Source organism: Jaminaea rosea (assembly GCF_003144245.1).
Source record: "Jaminaea rosea strain MCA 5214 unplaced genomic scaffold BDZ90scaffold_2, whole genome shotgun sequence".
Taxonomy (NCBI): Eukaryota; Fungi; Basidiomycota; class Exobasidiomycetes; order Microstromatales; genus Jaminaea; species Jaminaea rosea.
In genome coordinates, this window is record NW_020289976.1 from 314,586 (window position 1) to 330,074 (window position 15,489).

Here is a 15,489-nt window from a genome sequence, read left to right on the forward strand (position 1 = left end):
GGTGTGTGCGAAGAAGAGAGGTGTAGGCGTGGGCGGACGATGGACGTCGCGCGCTTAAGCCTTGCTGGTGTGGCGGGCACGGAGACGACGGACGTACTGTAGGAAAAGAGGGCCGGAGAGGAGAGGCGAGTGAGTAAGACTGTGATGACCATGCTCCCTCCTGTGCGCGCTCGCGGCTACTCACGAACTCAAGCTCGGATCCCTCGAGAATGTAACCGTCCGCCCTGCCGCTCTGTCCCGGTCGGCTGGCAATGACAGCGTACAGCCTACCAGCGCCGAACTGCTGCTCAACGAGGGGGTCAATCTTGCTAGACTCCTTGCGAGCGTCGAGCTTCTTGACGACGGCACGGCTCTTCTTTGCCTCGGCGTCCTGCTCTGCCTCTGCGGCGCCAGCACCGGCAGCGCGACGCTTGGTGGTGACGGGCTTGCCGTAGTGCTTCTCGTAAGCCTGACGGAAGGGAGTAGCGTCGACCTGGATGACGGCACCCTTGACGAGGGTGTTGGTGCGGACAAGCTCGTTGTTCGAGGCGTTGTAGACTACGCCGAGAATACGGGACTTTGCGGTGATGGTCTCGGATCCCCACGAGAAGTTGCCCGTCTCGAGGCGGAGAGCACGGTACTTGATGTTACCGCCGCGGACACGGGTCGAGTGGACACGCTTGGCTCCGATACGGGTGTTGGAGGCCTGGCGACCGAGCTCGAAGGCACGCTTCTTGCGGTAGTGGGCACGGCGGGCACCGGTGTGAGAGCGCTTGTGGCGCGAGTCGCGAGCGATACCCATGGCTGCGCGAGGGAGAGGATGAACAGGTCAGTTCAAGGTCGGCTAGGAAGATGAGGCGCAACATCGACCAGAGTGGCGGCAGCAGCCACAGCAGCAGCAGCAGCAGCGGAGGCGGCGGCGGCATGAGCATGAGCAGCGTCTTCCTCGCCATCCGTCATATGCTGACGAGGCAGCCTCCTCGGCATCGTCCTCCAACCCACAAAGGCAGCACCCAATTGTACCCTTTGCTTGCAGCGATTGCTGTCTGCCAGCTTTCATCTCGATTGGCGACGCTGCCTACTCTTCCCATCTCTGCCTCATCTATGATGCTCTCATCATACCGCCATGATGTATGCTGCCCGCCATCTTCCTCCTTTGCAGATGCCATCGCTGCCCAACTCGCCTGCCCTCTGCCTGTTGTGCCCATCTGAAGACGAGCAACTCGTCTGCGGGGGCTACTGATGCTGGTGCTGCTACTGCTACTGCTACTGCTACTGCTACTGCTACTGCTGCTACCATCTCTGATCGATGAAGCATGCCGTCGCTGTGTGATACCCACTGTTTGATGAGGAGGAAGAAAGGGGATGGGACGAGGGATGGAGAGTAGAAACGAGGGAGCGAGAATGTCCGTCCTCCCGTCGAGTGCCTCTCGCTCGCTCACCTCGCCCGCCCCGTGTGAGCCAGGCAGCAGGCAGCCAACCAAGGCAGCCCTCGTCCCTCTCTCTCCGCCCCGACTGGCAAATCCACCTTGGCTCAGGCCGTCTGCCGCCCCGTCGACCTCGGCCGAGCCGCAGATGAAAAGAAGCAAGTCAGTCCAGTCGAGACTGTCGACAAGTCCAAGAGCTCGCGTGCACCAAGTCGAGGACGCAGACCTCGACGCCGACGTCGATTCGAGAATTGGCTGCCAACGCTTCTTCTTGATCGTCTCTCCGTATCCCCTACCTCTCTCCTCAAGTCAACAGTGAGTTCAGCGAGTGGCTGCTGTCATCGTCGTCGCCGCATGCTAACCTTCATTTCACTGTCATCGCTGCCAGTGCCTCCCAAGGTCGTCAAGCAGTCCAACCAGGAGGTGTCCCTCGGCCCTCAGGTCGGCGAGGGTGAGCTCGTCTTCGGCGTTGCCCGTATCTGTGAGTGCTGCCATACCCTCTTGTACCTGTCGATCCTCGATTATGACTCTGACTCGATCATCCTGCTTCTTTTACACCCTGCCAGTCGCCTCGTTCAACGACACCTTCGTCCACATCACCGATCTCTCGGGCAAGGAGACCATCTCTCGTGTCACTGGCGGCATGAAGGTCAAGGCCGACCGCGACGAGTCCTCCCCCTACGCTGCCATGCTTGCCGCTCAGGACTGCGCTGCTCGCTGCAAGGAGGTCGGCATCACTGCCCTCCACGTCAAGCTGCGCGCTACGGGTGGTACGGGCACAAAGACCCCCGGCCCCGGTGCTCAGTCGGCCCTCCGTGCTCTTGCCCGCGCTGGTATGCGCATTGGCCGTATCGAGGACGTTACTCCCGTCCCCACCGACTCGACTCGCAGGAAGGGTGGTCGTCGTGGTCGTCGTCTCTAATTGCGCGGGTGCGCATTGGAGTACATTACCACATGTACGGCACGGCAAACGCCTCGTATCTTCTTGTCGCCTTCGTTTCGCGCGGGCAGGGTCACTTCAAGACCTCCCCCGGCGCGCCGAATCGTCGCATCGAAAAATGTCATTCATTTTGTCAATCACAAGAGCGATGCGAGCGAGCGAGCGAGCCAGCAGCGAGCCAGTAAGCGTGCGTTGAATGTCCTCGTTGCTAGTCATCGGTCGAGGCTGCCAAGCGGAGCTACCATATCGTGATGAGTCTGAGATTTGTTTATGCATTCACATTCATTACAGCATCCTGCCTCCCTCAATCCTTTCAGTCCCGTATTTTCTCCTCCGCCTCCTGCCTGACAAGCAACATAGTCTGCAGCTTCCTCCCTACCAGCTCAAGGAAGGTGCTCCTCTCCCTGGCGTTGCTTACGATGCTTGACCCGCTAGTGCCTGCTACCCCGTGCTCCTCGCCAGCATCAGCGTCCATGCGCTGCATCGTTAACAGCACGCGGCCAAGGCGCTCCAAAACCAGCTGCACCATTTGAGCCCCATCGTCAAGAAGGGCAGAAAGAGTCGTACTGTCCGCAGCAAGAGTGCCGATCGCCTTGTTCGTCGTCGGTACATTCTGGCGTCCTCCCATCCAGGGCGCTGCGTACCCAGCATCAACGCCTTGAGGCGGTGCGCCGATGCCGCTGCTACTCGCCATGGACTCATCGTCCAGTGCGGCGAGGTAATAGGCAAAGTGACGCTGGATCACCACAATTAGGACATCGACCACGTCCAGTCTCTGAGTTGCCTTGCCCCTCATCTGGCCCAATTTTGCCAATACAAGCGCGGAGCGACGCAGCTGCAGTGAGCCTACGTCTGGCCTCGTTGCAGCCGAGCCTGTGAGTGCTTCCCATTCCTGCAGGCCAACGTTCTCCCCTTCATCAAGCATAGAGCGCAACCTCTCGGCAAGTGGAAGATCTTGCTCCAAAGAGGCGACTTGCTCGTCCATTGCCGCTAAGGCGATACCCAAGCTGGGGACAGATGCTACTCGTGTGCTCGCGCCATCGGGTCCACGAGAACGACGCAGATCATCGTGTGAGTCGTACCCTGGTGTGCGACCTCGTCGCCCTGCTTGGTAGGGCTGCGGAACTGCCAGTGACGAGGAGAGGCAGGGTCGAGCGACTTGACGGCCAGCGAGTGGCTCACTTGCTGCTTCAAGGTAGGACGTCAGGGAGAAGATGAGCCGTGAGACTGACCGAGCGGCGTTCTGGTCGAAGACGCTCTCTTCACCCCGGTTGACGAGGTCGCGTCCGTCAGCGTGGTCCCCGTCCATTGCCATATCGGCTGTGCCGCCGCCCACAGTGGTAGCCTCCTCCTCCCTCTCCCTCTCAGTGAATGGCAGAACCCGTCCTCTCCAGGCGGTTGAATGCAAGAAGCCGGCCGCGGCTTGCAGAATTGCGCTGTGGTATGCCGCCAACGGTCGCGGCGCGACCAAAGCCTCATCGTCGAGGATGGGAAGCACCTGTAACATCAAGGTGACGACCAAATGCGCCTCGTCCACCGTCGAGAGAGACACTGTATCCTGCACGGCAGAGCGCAGCACTGCGAGTAGGGACTCGCGATGGGCGTTGAGGAGGCTGAGCGCTTGGTTACGAGAAGTGGCGGAGCCGGGCGCGTGTGCCTCGGAGCGACTTCTTCCTGGGCCGCCAGTTGTAGCCTGCACAACAGCTACGGCGACCTGCAAAGCCGGCGTGAGCAGCGCAGCGTATCGCTCGGTGGCGGCTGGTAGAAAGCTTTCCAGATCAACAAAGTCCTGATCCTCCTCCGGTCGCGCAGCAAGGAAATCCGCCTGGCAAAGCGTATCGAACAGCTTTGCTTCCAACAACCGCTCAGCCCCTCTGCGACTCGAGGCCAAGCGACCAAAGAAGGCCAGCTTCGCTTCGTAGACGTACAGTGCATTGAGGCTTGGAGGGTCGGGGCGGAGGATTGATTGGAGGGGAAGGTCCATATCCCTGAGTCGGGCCACGAAAGATTTGAGGTACCCGTGTCGGGTGAGTATGTCCAGCACCACAGGCGAGCGACCACTCTTGCTTCGGCCGGTGGACTCGAGTGCGCACAGACGGTCGAGAAGAGTAAAAGCGACCGTCCGCCAGACGTCCGGCGCATCAAGCGCGTCACGGGCGAGCACGGGGACGAGTCGCTCGGCGTGTTGCGCCAGGAAGGTGCGGGTACGGCTGTCGAGGCTTGAAGGTTGCTGGTAGTCTCCACCGCCGTAGGCCGATGCTCCGCCCATGGAGCTACCGATCAAGCTTTCCCCATCCGCGTAAGAGAAGGAATCGTCACCCACCAGACTGTCCCCACTTGCGCCGAGTGGATATTCCCCGCCCTGGTTGGTGTTGGCTGCGGCGCGTACGAGCTGCAAATAGTTGATGAGCGCCGAGTACAGGTTGCCCCTGGCTGATACTGAGGTCCCCGCCCTGAGAATGGCCCCCGTGAGGGCAGCCAGGGTCGAGAGCAGTCGATCAATGGGGAGCTCGTCCGTCAGACCCGCCCCTACAGGAGCTTGGGCACGATGTCGTCTCAAGCTAGTCAGCAACGACAAGATAGCTCCAGCGGCCAAGTCGGCGAGCACTGGGTCTTCTTCCGGGGCCGCTCCGTCCAGCCTTGGCAGCAGAGCAGAAAGAGAGTCAAACACCACGAGCGGCTGCGCTTCCGGCCTGAGTAGGAATTCGCCGTGCGCCAGAACGAGATCCTGCACGTTGCGCCAGCTTGCGAGGGCAGAGCGACGACACTTGGCTACCGCACGGTGAGCATTGCGGGCGCTGACGTGCTGCAGCACGATGGCGGCCTCGGCGTCGAAGTTGGCACGGCGCCTGGCGTCACCGAGCTCGCCCATTCGTTCCAGTTCACGACGTGCGAAAGCGAGGAGCGCAATCGTCTTGCTGATGTCGAATTGACGCCCTCCAGCTGTCGGCGGCGCCTTGGCCTGGGAGACATCCAAGTCGCGCAACATGACCAGCTGAGAGGCGAGCCCGTCACGCTCGTCGTGCCACTCGAAGTCGAAGGATTGAAGCAGAGTGAGGAGACGCATACCCACATCTCTGTCTGCCACAGCAGATGCTTGTGCCTGCATGAAGTCCTCAGCACTCTCATCGAAGTCCTCATCGCCATCCTCAAGACGACCGCGCGATAGGACGAGCCCCGTCCCGTAGAGCGCTCCCACCAGGTGAGCAGCCTGGCTTTGCATGCCTGCGGTGACGAGGCCGTGCAGCTCGATTGCGACGCCGCTAAGGAGGTGTTGCCTTGCGTTGAGGCTCGAGATGAGGGCGTCGACCGACGTCTGGGTGCTGCGTCCATCGGCAAAGACGAGCTGCCCGCGGGCCAGACGCGTTGATGATGTCTCCTCGTCCTCTTGTGGGTGCAGGCCGCGCTCGACGGGCACCGTGTAAGCAAAGAAGTTGTTCCTGAGCTGCTTGGCCCAGAAATCCTCTTGCGTTCGCAGGTACCGCAAAGTGCAGGAAGTGGTGTACGGATGGGTGCAGAGGTTGAGCAACAGAGCGAGGGTGCGCTCTGCAAGGGCGGGATGAGTCTCGAGAAGACTAGGGACCCCTTGCTCCAATGCTTCAGCAGTTTCGTCCTCCGCCAGATCGCGGTCACCTCGCAGCAGGTCGAGAAGAGCGTGCAAGCCTCCTCGCGGCGATTCGGGCGATGGGGAGGGGATCACTTGATCTTCTGCTCTAACGGCACGGAGGTCGTAGCCCAGAAGGAGGTGCGCGAGGTTCGGCGCATGCTTGCTGGTCGAGGTGCCGATGAGAAGAAGCTCCAGAATAGCACGGCAGACTGCCGCATTCCCACAGGACGACGGGGCAGCGATACCCAACAGCTGCTCTTCACTGCTGTCCTCCTCGGCATCGTCCAGTCCCGCGCCCCGCGGCACCGCCTCTCCTTCATCGTCACTTCCAGCTAGGGCGTCCAATCGTCTCACTACGCCCTCTCTTACCCTCCCGCTCTCCTCGGTCATCTCCAACAATCCAACCAACCTGTTCATTCTTCGTCGCCCCGCACCACCAGACCCATCGGCAAAGCGGTCCACCTCACTGAAAGCAGCTCCGTTTGCTACCTCTGTGAGCAGCTTGACACTGAGAAGGGCCAGGTCGTCCCGCACCGAGTTGACGTAGAGGGCAATCTGGACTACAGATTCGTACTCTTGTAGCATCTTATTGTCGATGGGTGTGTAGGAGGAAGATTGGCCGATGCGAGCGTCAAGGTCGAGTCCGGGGAAGAGCGGAGCAGGGCCTGCCGCGCCTGACGCTGCTGAGTCGGATAGGCCGGCAAGTGTGGGGAGGAGAACTTGCAAGAAGAGACCCTGGCCCTTGATGGCCGCCAGGATGATACGCATAGCCGTACCCACAGCAGCGGGAAGGAAGATGGCGGATCGCTTCGCTGCGGGTGAGTCGACAATCTCGTATCCTGCCGCTGTGGTTGCAAGGCCAGGAATGGGCTGCCCGCTCATGTTGGGAGAGAGGAGTGCCAAGATCTCTTTGAGGAGCTTACTCGTGCTCATCAGCCTCTTCATCACTCCGAAGCCAGGGTGCATCGCGAGGCGAAGGAGGGTCTCGCGATCTTCTGCTCCGCGTTGTCCGTTCCCCGCTGATACGCCTACAGTGCGCGTGAGCGAGGAGAGGTCGAATGCTGAAAGACAGCGATGCAGGAAGTGCAGGCAGGAGGAGATCAGCCGCCACTTCTCGCTCAAGGCGGCGAAGTCGCGCGGTCCGTTGGCCGCGAGAGAGGGGAGCAGGACCGAGTCGACGACGAAGGTAATGTACTTCTCCAGTCCGACATCCACTCCATGGCCAGAGCCTTGGTGTGCAGAGGCGGCGCTGCCTAATGATTGCGGAACACCGAGCGGGAGGCTAGGTTGCTGGCCCAATGGCCCAGCGAGGGGCAGATCGGCCACCAGAGCACCCACGTCCCCGCCTGCTCGCCCGCCGGGTCCAACGAATTCGGGGACAACGAGAGCAGAGAGGAAGTTGATGAAGCTGACCGTGCCCGGGTAGAAGCCGCTAGCCGCCTCGACGTTCTCGAGCTCGAACAGCACGTCCGACGGGGGAGCCTGCGCAGCTCTGAAGCTCCCGCCGAGTCCGCCAAATCTTGCTGCTGCTACGTTGCGATTGTTGGCGTGAGGCCCGCTGAGGATCCCGCTGGACTCGACGAGGGACCAGAGCTCCTGTCTCACTCGCGGTAGACGAGCAGAGGCAGCTGTCCCAGCTGTCAAGCCATTCTCGCGTGCAAAAGCAGCCATGGTGTCCAGAAGAGTAGCCTTGAGCTCAATGGGGATGGGGCACACGTACAGTGCAAAGAGACGCTGCAGTACGCTGGTGCCTGCACCGCCTGAAGCAGAGGAGGGGAGGCCAAAGGGGTTTGCAGCCATTTGTGGCGCTGAAGAGGTACCAGGGTTGGCTGCATTGAGCGTGAGGGCCAGGATGGCTTCTCGAGCCGCGTAGCTGCCAGAGACGACGCTACGAAGTAGCCGAAGAAAGCTGCGTAGGAGGGTCATCTCGCCGGGTGGCATGCTGGCGCGCTCTCTGTCCCCGCCTCCGCGAAGCGCATCGACGTAGTACGCCATCCAATCCCAAAGTCTGTTCCACGAGATCAAGCCATCATCCGCTGCTCCTCCCTCCGCACTGCTGCTGAGCAAGGCGTGAGCTTGCCACGCCCCCTCGCTGCCTCCGGTCGACATGGCGCTGAGCAGGTCGAGGAGGGCGCGCTGATGTCCTTCCTCACGCAGCTCGACCGCCCACATGACGAAGCGTGATCTCCTGCCCTCAGGTGTAAGCCAGAAGGACAGCGACTTGGACGCATCGCCCCGCACGACAAGGGCAAGGCCATCGAGGAAGGCTTCGAGGTCGTAGCGACGCACGTCTTTTGAGCCCGGCCGGAGGACGGAGTAGGCTGCGTCTTCTTCCTGGCGCTGAAGCTTGCGCAGCAAAGAGAGAAAGGTGCGCGAGATGCCGAGCAGGAGTGAGTGCAGGCTGGAGAGGAGGTATGGCTGAAATTCGATGTCGATCTCGTCTCCTGCATCAACGCCCAACTGGGTGGACTGGGCTTGCGCTGATGCTGCGCCGCTTAGGGCGTCTTCGTCCTCTGTGCCCTCAATGGCATCGAACAGGCGCTGTCTCCAGCCTAGAAGGCGTAGGACCAGATAGATGAATGCGTCGCCTTGCTGAATGGCCTTGAGCACCGCACGGCTGACCGAGTCTTCTGACACGTTGAGCTCGTTGCCCAGGCTTGCGTCGTGCTTGACTACCTTGACGAGGAGAAGGGACCATTGCAGCTGGACGACGGCTTGCAGCGAAAGTGATGCCCAGCCGGACTTGTTGATGAGGGTGTCCATCTGACTGAGAGAGGTTCGGTCGTCGAGCAAGTCAGGCTGCCCGGCGCCGACAAGCCCCTCGAGCGAAGCCTTGGTCGATGTCTCGAGGGCAGCGAGCAGAGCAGTGAGGACATATGGCATCAGATCCTCCTTTACTCCCGTCGCCTCGTCCTCCTTGACTTTACTAAGCCACTTTGCCATTGCAAGGATCTCTTCGCCCTGCAGCATGGCAGAGATGGCAAGAAGGTAGAGGACATGCGCCCATGCTCGCCTCTCCTGGCCGAGAGTCGAGATGCGTTCGAGCTGAAGCTCATCTGGGAGTCTACGATTTGGATCTGAGGGTGGATTGCGAAGCGCATTTTCCACAGCATTTGCCTGAGACTTGAGCGAGTCGATTTCGAGGAGGATCCTCTGCAGCAGCGAGACGTCCCGCCTCCCGGTTCCATCTGCGTAGGAGACCTTTAAGCCAAGTAAAGCTTGCACGGCCTGATTCATCTTCAGTCCCAGCCTTCTCTGCGATACATCGGCCTCTTGCGGGAGCGTGACAGCTGCACTGACGAGCTCCTTCCAAGCCTCTGTGAGAGCCCAACGCTCTCGCTGATGAAGCACGAGGGCGATCTCGATGGGAGAGCGTGATGGGTATCGAGAGCGAGATGAGAGGGCATCTTGTAGGAGAGAAGCGCAGTACTTGGCTGAAATGTTGAGATTGGTCGCGAGGAGGATGGTGAGTGAGGCAAAGTCTGAGTTGAGGGTGTGCGTCGTTGATCCTAGGGTGATTTTGCCTTTGGAGCGATGGAGAGGATGGGGTAAGCTCGACGGCATGCTGGCATGCAGGCTGTGCACTCACCCGATTCAATCTCTTTCAGCTCAGCATTGTCCCCGGCTTTCACCCTTCCCAGATCCACGAGTTCATTTCTCAATCCATCAACTGCGATGTACCATTCGTTCGAGGTCCCAGCGCTGCTCGAAGGCGCAGCGATGGCCCTCTGGATGAGGTTGTGCAGTCGAAAGAACTGCGACGGCACAAAAGTGTCCGCCATTGTCTTTGTGTCCTCACGAGGAGGACGAGCAGGGGGTTCTGTTGGTCGTGAAGAAGGGAGGTTGTGTGTGTCGAGATGGAGGTCCGCGCTCAAAGCAAGCGCGAAGATCGGACGGAGTTGAGCGAGGCGGAGAGAGCGCGCTTCAAGTCAACTCCAAGGAGGAGCGAGGAGCGAGGAGCGGACAGAGCCATGAGCACGCAGCGCAGGCCCATCCATGGCACGACCATTACCTTGGCTGCGATCCAACACCAGCGGGTGAGAACACGCGCAATACCATTCGCTGGCACTGAACCTGGCGCACGCTCAGGTCAGGCTAAGGGGCACACGTGAATGGCTTCGATTGACGACGAACCGGGCTCGAGCTTAGTGAAGTTGACACTGATCTCCCCCACCTACTTCATCACTACACCCTCCTTCTCAGCACGACGAGTTATGTTAGGTCCCAAAAGTCCCGCATCTAGGTCGGCGTCCCCTTTTCCCTGGCACCAGGCCTGGTAGTCGCAGCAGATGCAGCCGGCCACCTTGGAAAGATCGTCACAGTTCTTGCACTGATGGCCATCGAAAGGGCAAGGGAGGGCACACGCGTCAATGGTTTTGTCGACGAAGAGAGCAAATCGTACTCACACCGTCGCGGCTATGAGAATACCCAAAAATGAGAGACTGAGGCTATCAGCAGGGGGACTTCAGGGCTGGCCTCACTGAGCACTCGCCAGAGGTAGCCCGTGCTCTGGTGCTGATGGTATCATGGCATAGCCGCCGATAAGAGGAGCAGCGAAGCGTTTCAGCGCTCCTGAACTTCACACCAGCTACTACTGGCCATGAAAGGTACGCACGACATCCCAAGACTTGCAGGGCACGAGGAAGGCGACATTCTTCGACAGCGTGCCGGTGATGGGCACCTCCTGGCCTTTGCATTTCTCCTCTGCAACGGGCGAAGGAGATACGGGCGTGATAAGGGCTACATGGAGGCTCAGAAGCACCACAAATCGATGCTTCATCACTCACGCGGGTAGCAAGAGCCAATGCGCGTGGTGCCTTTGCCCATCACGGAAGGGATGGCATGCCAGAGGTTGCTCGTTGTGAGCATGACGGTCAAGAAGGGGAGGAGATTCTTTAGGGATGGCATTGCCAGAGTTGAAGGTGACGTTTCGCAGGGGCACCTTCAGCAAGGGGACCGCTCAGCGCTGGAGTGAGTCAAACCTCAGGCTGCCCCTGGGCAGGGCGTAGGGGCAGGCTCGGGGATCCGAAAGAACTCCCGTGCGAGACGCTTGGTAGCGAAAAACACCGAACAGCGCGGCGAGCAAAGGCGCGACGCCAGCATGGTACTCGCATTTTCACGCTCATGACGACTGTGTAGACCGTCCACGGCGGAAGTGTCGCCAAACCCGCTTGCGATTGCCGCAGCGTTCATCACGAGGGTCATCGGGAATGACCACAGTTAGCATGGACAGAAGGGCAGCGTGCACGTGTCTACAGTTGTTGAGCTGAACCCGATTCCATCTCGGCTCATCCCTTCTGTCTCGAACTCAAAGGCCATTGCAATTACACCCGCCCGGTGCTAGGCGCACCAGTTACGCCAGTCGCAGCAGATGCAGCCCGCCTTGTTCGCCAAGCTCGTACAATTGTCGCACTGTGGCGCATTGAGGGAACAGTAGAGCGCCGCAGTTAGCCAATGGCTTCCATGTGGCGATAGTATCAGGAGGAAAAGTAACGCACCCCGTTTTTGCTGCAAGGGCGAGTGCGTGGTGATCCAAGTCTGCAACAGTTCAGCTGCGTTCTTCATCCTCGCGGCTCTGAGCACTGACCAGAGCTGACCAGTGCTTCGCACCTACGGTCGGTCAGGGCATCGTCAGCACAAGGTACTCTGGCTGGGCATGCATTGAGACACGCACCGAAAAGAAAGCCCTGCAATTACTGAGAAGAATGGGGTCCTTTAAGTTCTCGCTGTTGATGTCTGTTCCTGAACCCTTGCAATCGTCGTCTGAGATGAGAGCGCAGAGGCAGATGCCGTGGTCAGCCAGAGGTTGCGGTAGACATGACGAAGTAGCGTACTCGTGTAGCACGTCCCCACCGTGGCGGTGGCGTTGGCCCTGAAGCTGAAGTCAAGGATGGCAAGCAACCAGAAGCTATTGACGAAGAGGACGGCCGTGAGGGCGGGCCAGGTGAGGTGGGCAAAGAGAGAGGGCATTGTGCTGAGGGTGCAGAGGAAGGAGCTGTTGATGAGAGGGGAGCCACGAGATAGCCTTTTGAACCATTCTTTCACTCCTCTACTGCGCGGGATATCACAGGCTCGGTCCTGTCGTCAAACCCTCCTCGGCGTGAAGTAAGACTCTTCGTGACAATCGTCTCCCCCATACTCTGACCCTCGTGACCTGTGCGGTATCCAATCCGTCCACCGACCACAGCCGCAAACGGCGACAATGGTCATTGGAGTCGCTTGGAAGAAGAGTGCTGGCAGAAGTGCTGGCAGAATTCGTAGGAGCCGTTCTAAGCGTGCGAGAGGGCGGAGGAAGTCACGGCGCTTTTGCATCAGTCACCGCAATCGTCAGACAACGATCACAACTTGCAGGCGGTATGAATAACAGCATCACATGCATTCGTAGGAGCTGAAGTGCGGTATGCCGCAGTGGCTTCAAAGTTTCTTGCGTGTATGCCTCAGCCCAGGAAGGGTCTGTTGGGACAGGCACGGCGATGCCAACTCAGATAGCTGAGAGCACTCTCAAAAGCGTCAATTGCCCTCCTTACAGCCTCTGCCCTTCCTATTCCTCGTCTCCCAACCCTATTGCTTCCCTCCGTGCGCCTTTTGAGTGTACAATCTCTCACCATTTCAAGGGCAGAAGTTGGTCCAATCGCAGCAGAGGCACTCCCCCACCTTGTTCAAAAGCTGGCAGGTCTGCGCGTCACAGCTGGTCCGAGAGTACATGATCGACAATGAGTGGCTAGCAACGTCAGCCAGCCAGCTCGCCAGTCGCTTCGGCGCGAATGTGCTGCAAGGTCAGTTCAGTCTCCACGGCCGACTCACCTGCCACGACTGCGGCGAAGGGAAGACGCCTTCGGTCAGCCTCCCTGTGATCTTGATCATAGCGTCGAGTGCGTGCCCACTCACCAGACTCTGCCCCCAGCATCAGCGTTACGGAAAGTGTTGCAGTTCACACCGATGGCTAGCTTGTCGTTGCCCGTGCCTTTGACCGTGCCAGTGGGCTCACCGAGGCAGCTCCTCATTCCGTAGCAGGTGCCAATCTTGTAGACTTCCGCGGCCCTGAGCAGGATGAGGTGGAAGATGACGATGGCGAGCGTGAGGGTGAGGGGCGACATGGTTGGTGAGCAGGTAGGGAAGTGGCGTGGCTTGGTAGTATGAGGTCCGGAGGGGGTCTGCGAGACCGCTGCTCGTCAGATTTAGTCCCTCTGCACATGTTTACATCTCACGACTCATGTGACCTTCATAGACCCGGTCATGCTCGCATCTCGGGGAGAAAGGTTGCAATTGCGGCTCTGTTCCCACCGTGAGAGGCTCCATGAATGCTCAATGATCCCGCGCGACATTCAGATCTCCCCGCTGAAAGATCTCTTCATTGGCATTCGCGGCTTTTCGGTGTCACTGGGTGAGGCATGGTATCACGATTGCCAAGACGCTGACTTCGAGCTTAGCGTGCCTCCTGCAGATCTTGACATTGTTCTGGCACCTCGACTCGAAGCAGGCCTACGAATCGAGCTTGATGGTGACAAATCTCGGATTGCCCCCACCCCTTCCGATGAGCGACCCACTCAACTCAAACATCCGGTCGAAGAGCACCTGCACCCATGCTTTCGCCGCTTGATGGCAAGCGGCCAGCTCCTTCGGCCCGTATGCGGCTACGCCCGCGCTGCCTCCACCTCCCACAGATCCCACGCCGCCCAAGCCGCTACTGCTAGATGCAGAGCTTGCAGCGAGCGAGGCCGCACCTCCTGCAGGTCCCGTCTCGAGTTCACGCAAGTGTCGCCAGACCACGCTCGGCGTCGGCGGGCCAAAGCGCGTAGCGACGGCGAGTGCATTCGTCCATCTCTCGTGTAGTAGAGCCGCACAAGCCTCCGGATGAGGGCAGTGTGCCTGGCATAGAAAGTCTCTCCCTGGATTCAAGGTGAGACCCAACTTGAGCAGCCGTTCGAGGAACCAAGTACGCCTCCTTTCGAGCTTGAGCAACGTCTCTGCGCTCAGCATTGCGAGCTCTTCCGGGTCCCACTGCTGCATATGATCGAGGACGTGTCGCGAGGCTTCCTTGTATATGTCACGTAGTCGGGCTTCGTCAGCGATGCGCAGGGCGAGAATGGGTCGACCGGCGAGGGAGGTGCGCAGGAAGTCTTCGATGACGCAACGGCGGAGGGCATAGACGTCGTACTTGTCTGCGAAACGGAGGAGGGCGGCTGCGTTGCGCCAGGTGATACTGAGAGAGAGGTGGGGATAAACGTGCGCAAGTGCTGCAGAGAGCGTCTCGGCATCGTCCTCTGGCAGGTCGATTACAGCGGCTAGGCGATGAGTTGGGTATGGGGATGACGGGGTATGCGCTGGAGCCTTGTCCTTGCTGCGCTGCTTCTTGCTGGTGCCCATGCGATGGCGTTGGCGTCGACTGGAAGCAGAACGGACACTGACCGGCCGACCGCCAAAGGAAGACCTGGATCCACGGCGGGAGGTGGGAGGAGTGGCTAACTTGGCCATGCTTGCCAGCCGGCTGGAGGAGGAGGAGGTGGTAGCCGCTCCCGTACTCTTCGCTGAGCTACGCCTGCCTTCGAGACGATGCAGCGTGTCACTACGAGATAAATCGTGCTGCGCGTCGTCGAGCGAGAAGGTTGCCGTGTGGAAGGAGGAGCGGACTGATCCTCGCCGAGTTGATTGGAGCTCGGGGCTGACGTTCGCGTGACCTTCGTCGCTCACAGTGGCTGCTTGACCAGCGCCGTCGTCCTCTTCATCCTCGAGATCTTCATCGCTAACATCCGAGAAGCAATCGTCGTCGTCGTCGTCATCATCATCATCACCGCCGTTGCCTTCATCCTGGGCTTTCTTAGGCGAGTCGAGATTCGTCTCCTTCCAGTCGCCCTCGAGCAGCGAGCGAAAGAAGGGCGATGCAAACCAAAGGACATCGCGATGGCAGTAGAACTCGACCATCTCAGCCTCGCCTTGCCCACCTGCCTCAATGGGCGTCGCCCTTGTCCTTATCAGGACATCGCCCGGTCGATCTGCGTCACGCCTGAAAGTAGGATCGACCTGGAATCCACTGGTCTCATGACTAGCTTTCAAATGGCTGCTACCAGGTGCATTTGGTTTGACCGCGCTCCAATTGTGCCACTGCGATGTCTGCGGGACATTGGACAGCGTCCTGCTCGATGAGCTAGCGCCTGTATGCTCCGTCGATAGGCTCGTTGTCGGCAAGGGTGCCTGCGAGAGGTGACGAGAGAGGAAGTTGGACATGTTGGGAGCGAAGCCAGAAGACGCAGTTGGTCGCCTGTCGTTGGACGAAGCCATGCTGAGCTGAGCGTCTCACATCGCCGCCCCAGCAGCGGCAAGCAGTTGTCGCTGAGGTGTGTGGTAAGACGTGTCGACTGGTTGAGATGTCGTCTCCGTGTCTCCACTCTGCCTGCCTGGCTGCGCCTGCCGTCAAGGCGATCGCAGGGCGCAGCTCGCAGCTCGCTTTCGCTTTCATCTTGGCTGTGGCTTAGGGCCTCTGTTCCGCCAAGGGCGGACGGCGGCGGGGCCCGCTGCGCCGTCGAGGGATGAGACAC

General features: G+C 59.8%; 4 protein-coding genes across 4 annotated transcripts; 1 reads left to right on the forward strand and 3 right to left on the reverse strand.

Moving 5' to 3' along the window:
* Nucleotides 1–54: 54 nt before the first annotated feature.
* On the reverse strand, nt 55–781 carry BDZ90DRAFT_258326 (ribosomal protein S8e; the record flags this gene model as incomplete). Its single annotated transcript, XM_025508057.1, has 2 exons — nt 55–96; nt 185–781. 2 exons carry the CDS (start codon nt 779–781, stop codon nt 55–57), a joined length of 639 nt encoding a protein of 212 aa, XP_025364017.1.
* Nucleotides 782–1,703: 922 nt separating this feature from the next.
* On the forward strand, nt 1,704–2,611 carry BDZ90DRAFT_249049 (putative 40S ribosomal protein S14). The gene is made up of 3 exons (XM_025507645.1): nt 1,704–1,721; nt 1,795–1,887; nt 1,973–2,611. Coding segments are annotated over exons 1-3 (450 nt in total). The 5' UTR covers nt 1,704–1,720; the 3' UTR covers nt 2,329–2,611.
* Nucleotides 2,612–2,659: 48 nt separating this feature from the next.
* BDZ90DRAFT_216572 (hypothetical protein) lies at nt 2,660–9,735 on the reverse strand (the record flags this gene model as incomplete). Its single annotated transcript, XM_025504278.1, has 4 exons — nt 2,660–2,784; nt 2,914–7,704; nt 7,774–9,477; nt 9,543–9,735. The coding sequence occupies 4 exons, from the start codon at nt 9,733–9,735 to the stop codon at nt 2,660–2,662; spliced, it is 6,813 nt and encodes a 2,270-aa protein (XP_025364019.1).
* Nucleotides 9,736–13,435: 3,700 nt separating this feature from the next.
* On the reverse strand, nt 13,436–15,178 carry BDZ90DRAFT_258330 (hypothetical protein; the record flags this gene model as incomplete). Its single annotated transcript, XM_025508058.1, has 1 exon — nt 13,436–15,178. The coding sequence occupies one exon, from the start codon at nt 15,176–15,178 to the stop codon at nt 13,436–13,438; it is 1,743 nt and encodes a 580-aa protein (XP_025364020.1).
* Nucleotides 15,179–15,489: the final 311 nt, after the last annotated feature.